General features: G+C 29.7%; 1 protein-coding gene across 1 annotated transcript in view; it reads right to left on the reverse strand.

Moving 5' to 3' along the window:
* Positions 1-1,072: 1,072 nt before the first annotated feature.
* The window catches only part of LOC117167828 (basement membrane-specific heparan sulfate proteoglycan core protein-like), a 326,460-nt gene continuing 321,286 nt past the window's right edge, over positions 1,073-6,246 (reverse strand). The window contains exon 8 of the mRNA XM_033353032.1: positions 1,073-1,384. Within this exon, the coding sequence (XP_033208923.1) occupies positions 1,248-1,384 (137 nt within the window). The 3' untranslated portion in view covers positions 1,073-1,247. The remainder of the gene's footprint in view (positions 1,385-6,246) is intronic.

The following is a 6,246-nucleotide window of genomic DNA, read 5'->3' on the forward strand; positions in this document are numbered from 1 at the left end:
ATCAGCTTTCTTAATAAAAATTGCAACTGTTTTATGAAAACTTTTGTGTTTTGAGTTCAAAATTAATCTATTTTGTTAAAAATAAAACTTTTTGTTTCATCTTTAATATTTTTGTTTAAAAACTTGACTATTGGTTTAAAAATTCAACTGTTTGGTTGTGAAAGTTTAACTATTTGTTTAAAAATTCAACTCTTCAGTTAAAATTATAATATTTTTGTTAGATATTTGTATTTTCTGATACAAATTTCGTATTTCGAGATTGAAAAGTCCTGTCTCTTGGTTCAAAATTCAAATTTTTTCTAAAAAACTGATCTTATTATTTGGTTAAAAATTGATCTATTTTGTTAAAGATGCAATATTTTTATATAAATTTTATATATTTCGTACATCACTTTTATTTAAAAGAATTGATTTCCCTATTATTGTGAAAATCTCCATATTTCCTCTTGTTGTTAGAAAATATTTGCTCTGCATCCTGTAATACAGTCGAAATGTTTCTCGAAACATTTTTTTTAAAGGAGGTTGAGAATTTGTAGCACAGATTTTGTGAACTTCCATCCAAAACCATTCAACACATATCAATGTTTTTGATCAATTCACTTTTGGCCTAAAAAATGGAATTTCTGTTAGACTTCCTTTTGATTAGTAGTGTATACTTTCGGGTTTTAAGGAAGTTTATACTTTATACTTAACACTTGCTTTAGTCAGGAAAGATCTCTCCTATACAATATAGTATTATTAAATTTATTTTTCCAGCTCCTTCCAAGTGTTAAGGTTAAAATGCAAGCTTCCTTAAAATTTCACAATATTATTCTTGTCTTCATCACGTGATAATGCAGTACCCGCTATCTATATCCTAGATAGTGCTATCACCTTTTAAAATCCAGCCCAATTTTTAATTGGTCACTCGGCTAGTCCAAAACTAGATATTTTCTGTCTGTGGTGTAAGATCCCCCCCCCCCCCCCCCCCCCCCCCCCCCCCCCCGTTCTCAAAGGAAAAATTGACATTTTCTGAAACACACTCTCCCTTAAAATCATCTTATGTAATTTGTGGATGACCCCTTAGGTATGAGCGAAGTAGTCGTATTCCTTTAGGCAAAAATTTTCAAAGTATACCCCTTATCTCAAAAGTTTGTAATCGAGTTTAAAATGGAACTAAGAAATTAATGTGCCTTCTCTCTATCAACAGATCGTGTCCCTCGGTGCATGTATCTTTGGAGTGATACACATAAAATACTGTAATTGCTTTAATGTAGCAAAGTTTGCCTGTTTCGGGCGATGGTTAGAAACCACGCCAGCGGAAGGAGGAGCCGAGACCAGCACCTAATGTCACTTCCGGAAGAGATGTAACCAGCATCCCCTTGCATGGCTTCAGTCCGTTCCACTGTAACAAAAACAAACGAGTTAAGAGTCAACTAAAGTTCATCTCGTTGAGCCAAAAATCATTTCTATAAAAATTACTAAAAAAGTTAAAAGTCAGATAACCTGAAATATAGGCAAATATTGGAAAACAGAACGGGACATTGAGAGAGAACTTAAAACTGTGACCTCTAACCTTTGACATTTCATGTTTGGTCTCTGGTATTTCAACGACCTTTGACGGTTTACCTAAGAAATTTACAAACTTTAAAATCGTTAATTATATTAGCCTATAATGCCTCGCCTTCGACCTTTGACATTACGCTTGAAAGATCTCGAATTTGAACCTTGACGCTTGAAAAATCACCTTTAATCTTTCAACATTCCACTCTCATATTTGAATTTTAACCTTTGGCCTCTGACCTCTTACTTTAAGCCTTACAACTTTAACCAGTCACATTTGAATTTCAACCTTTGGCCTCTGACCGCGTACCTTCGACTTTTACTCTTCAAATTTTTATCTCTGACCATCAAACTTTGATCCCCGAACCTTTAGCCTTTTAACATTACTATCTCGCATTTGACTTTTAACCCTTGGACTCTGACCGTTTACCTTTGACTTTTATCCTACAGCTTTTGATCTCTGACCTTCAAACTTCCCTGAACTATTACCTTTTATATTGAAGGTCAAATAACGTATAACGATTTGAAGGGAGAGGAAATTGAACTTTACACCAAAAATATGAATTTCCCACAAGGTACATTAATTTTGTAAAGAAAGATCAAAGTTAAACTAAAAATAGAGTTTTGGAATTTTTGGTGAAAAACATTAATTTACAACAGCAAAAAAATACTGATTTCTAATGAAAGCATTGCATTTTAAAACACAGCAGCTTTTTAAAATTATAAAAGTTTTAACCTATTTTTTTAATTTAAATGCAAAAAAGTCGAATTTACTACAAAACAGTTGAATTTTTAACCCGAAAATATAAATTTCCAACCAAAGGGTTCATTTTCTATCTTTTTTATTCTTAAACCAAAAAGACCAATTTTCTTCAAAAAATTGAATCATCAAACCTAAAATATATAATCTAAAGAAAATAGTTCATTTTTAAATTAAAAGTTGAATGTTGAACCCAAAAAAGACCAAATTACAACAAAACAAAAACGGTAACTAGTTGACAAAACTAATGATTTGTCAACCAAATATAGCAATTTTTTCACATAAATTACGATTTTTCAACATAATGATTAAGATTAAACCAAACAGATGAATTTTGTCCAAGAAAAGTTGAATTAAAAAAAAAAGTTCATTTTTTTTTTAAATCGAATGGTTAACTTTTAAGTTTAGAAAATTAATTTTCATCGAAAAATATTAAGTTTTAACAAAACAGTTACATTTTCAACAAAAAATTACTTTTATCAAGAACAAAAAAAAATCTGCAATAAAATAGTTTAATTTTCAAACAAATGAGGAATTTTTTAAATAAAGAAATGTGTTTTTATTTATAAGAAAAATTTTAAGCCCTTCAGTTAAATTTCAAATAAAAAATATTAATTTAATACCAAAAAAAACAAATTTTCAACAAAATACGTGTATTTCCAACCAAATATAAATTTTTAACTGAAGGAAAGAAATAATCATTTAAAAAATACATTTTTAAGACTACATTTGAATCTCTTATAAAACGAATTGATTTTTTACTGAAAATACGAATTTTAAACTAAAAAATGCAAACCATCTACCAACAATAGAATGGTTAAATTTTCAGTTACAAAAATTAATTTTGAACCAAAAGAAAATAAATTTGCAACAGAATAGTCCAATTATAAATTATGAAAATCAATTTTATACCAAACAAATAAATTGTAAATAACTATTTAAATTAAGAAATCAATAGCTAAATTTTTGACCAAGAAAGATATATTTTTTACCAAAAATTGAATTTTCGAAAACAAATTAATTTCGAGTAAAACAAACATAAATTTCTAATAAAGCAGTTGAATTCTTAACGAAATAAATTCATTTTTTCAACTAACGAAAACCGAATAAAATGACGAATTTTCAACTACAAAAATGTATATACTTATAAAAATTGAATAGTTTAATTTGCAATAAAAACATTGATTTTCCAATTTACGATTAAAAAAGATACATGTTCAGCATAAAAGTATGACATTTAAATTTTAATTTTAAAAAATATATATATATATATATATTTTTTTTTTAAACCGAAAAAAACAAATGAATCTGCAAAAAAAATAGTTAAATTCGTAACCAAAGATATTAATTTTTAAAGAAAAAGCACATTTTTCTACGAGAACAAGACAAACTTTGAAGAAAATACATATACTTTTAAATAAGTAGCTCAACTATCAACTAAAAAAGACAAATAAAAAAATGGAATAGTCAAGAAAGAAGTTAAACTTTCAACCACGTGTTCGAATTATCAGCTTTTAACAAAATTGTTGAATTTTTAACCGAATAATTAAATTTTTAATCAACTCAAAATATTTTTAATCGCAAGAGACGAATTAAAAATATATATAATAGTGAACTTTTGAATAAAAAGTTAAAATAAAAATTAAAGTTTTTTCAAATAAGTTTAAAAGTAGTATATAAGAGAATAAAAAATGTTTCTTATAAAATAAAGGTAATTTTCTTAAATGTAATTAATTTTTGTTCACTTTTCAAATTTATTTATTCAACGAAAATGATATGCATGTTTGTTTCCTAAGTTTATAATTCTTAGTAAGATTTTGGAGGAGGGTTAGAAAAGCATCTCAGTTATGACTTTTAAAATTTAAACAATAACTCCCATATTTGACTTTGAACCTTTTTCTATCAGCTCTGAACTTTGTCCCATGACTCATAACCTATGACCTTTTCATAGTGAACACTTCAGATGTAACCTCTCACGTTTGATCATTGACTTCTTACCTTTGACCTTTAAACTTTTCCGCTCAGCTCTCACCTTTGACCCCAAAACAATAAGATTTCGTGGTTGACCTTTGACCACTTTAATTTGACCTATAATACTTCAGTTATTTAAAGTTATGTCAAAAAAAGTTTTAAATCCAAAAATTGGAACAGAACGGGTTAAGAGAAGCTCAAAAAGAAGAAAGGGAATTTAGTTGGTGAAACCGTAGGCGATGATGGAAGCTTCATCATTAGGCATATGAATGGTCGAGTCAATACAATCCGGCTTAGGGATCAAGTGCAGTATCATCTGCTGCGTAATACGTATGATTCAGACAGTCGAGTACACACGTGGGCTTTGCTACTAAATCCTTTCACATGCGATTTGCAACTGGCTGCGAATCGTAATAGACCACCAAGCTTGCTCTACGATTTGTGGTTTAGACAATTTGATCTCCGATTAGATCGAATCCCTCTGTCTATTCAGCGAGTCTTCACCACACCAAGAAACTTCCCTCAAATTATTCTGCTAGACAATGGTTTCGAAACTTCCAATTTTTTTAAATAAAAAAGAGGAGGAGATCACCATAAAGTCGATGATTATTAACTGCAGATAATTTAAATTACACTTAACCACCGATTAAAGTACCCTCAGTAGCGATGACGCGCAGAAACCGCGACAAAAGACAGAACGGAATCCGTTCTCTCTTTCTTCGCGTTTTCGGTGTGTCATCCCCACTCCTGCCTTCTTTCGTCGCGTTTTCTGTGTGTCATCCCCACTCAAGCCTACTGATCGAGCGCTCGTTCTTTCTCCCTTCCGAATCTTTAATTAAGGTCTCGGAAATTTCGTATTGCGTGGACCGCGGGCAGAGGAGAGAAGCGGTGTTCAGCCAAGCGTGACAAAAAGCATCGGGGCAGTAATTTCAGCGCGTTAGTTGAGTCAGCTGTTATCACAAGTCCAAATCCAACAGAAATGCTTCTGACTGTTTACGTTTGGATTAACCCGATGTATTTTGAAGTCCGTTGCAAGCCATGTCCGCAACCGTACTTATATCGGGAGTTGAGTATAACTAGAAAACTGGCCGCGCATTTTTAATGATTCTTTCAGTATAACATTTTTGCAATGATGCTACCTTGACTAATTAATTTTCTTTCAAAAAGTATCATATAATATTGTGTGAGAACCAAACATTTTTTTTGAGCATGTGAATAAAATTTAGGCCTTCTTTATTCATGGTTTTTATTTGAATAAAATTTTTCGGAGGGTTGTTTTAACGTTAGCATCAATATTTAAAGTTTAAACAACAATATTTATATGGTAAAAGTGTTGATTTTTTATTACTTAACAAAAATTAAAGACCTTTTATTTAAATAAATTTTCCAACAGTGGATAAACAACCGTACATAATCTTTAATTTTTGCGAAAATGATTGACTCCATTGAACCTCAATGCCTCATGATCGTCGTTGCAGTCATGTGGCTCCAAAGGGCCGTTCGAAATGAAAATAAATAAAATATCTTAAATCAGTAAATTTTCATAATATTTTATTAAAAATAACCTAATTAAAAAATTAATAAATACATTAACAAACGTTATAAATAAAGATTAAATTTTGAACGGGTGCAATATTAAAGTTCTGAATTTGCATTATAAACATTACATTTTTAATTTTCGCCTTAAATAAGTTTGATTTAGTTGACTAATACTCACAATTATTAAATTTTGAAAAGCATAATTGACAATTTCAAAAAGATAATATTCATTTAATTAGAATTTGTTAAAAATAATTCAAAGTTTATAAGATTTAAATGTAACGTTTTCATTCCAAAATAATACAATTATCATTAACTTAAATTTTGAAAGAACCAATTTTCAAAACTCTAATCTGTGGGTAGGTGGATGGATGGATGGATGGATGGATGTATAGATGGATGTATGGATGGATGTATGGATGGATGGATGGATG

Source organism: Belonocnema kinseyi, chromosome 2 (genome assembly GCF_010883055.1).
Source record: "Belonocnema kinseyi isolate 2016_QV_RU_SX_M_011 chromosome 2, B_treatae_v1, whole genome shotgun sequence".
Lineage (NCBI taxonomy): Eukaryota > Metazoa > Arthropoda > Insecta > Hymenoptera > Cynipidae > Belonocnema > Belonocnema kinseyi.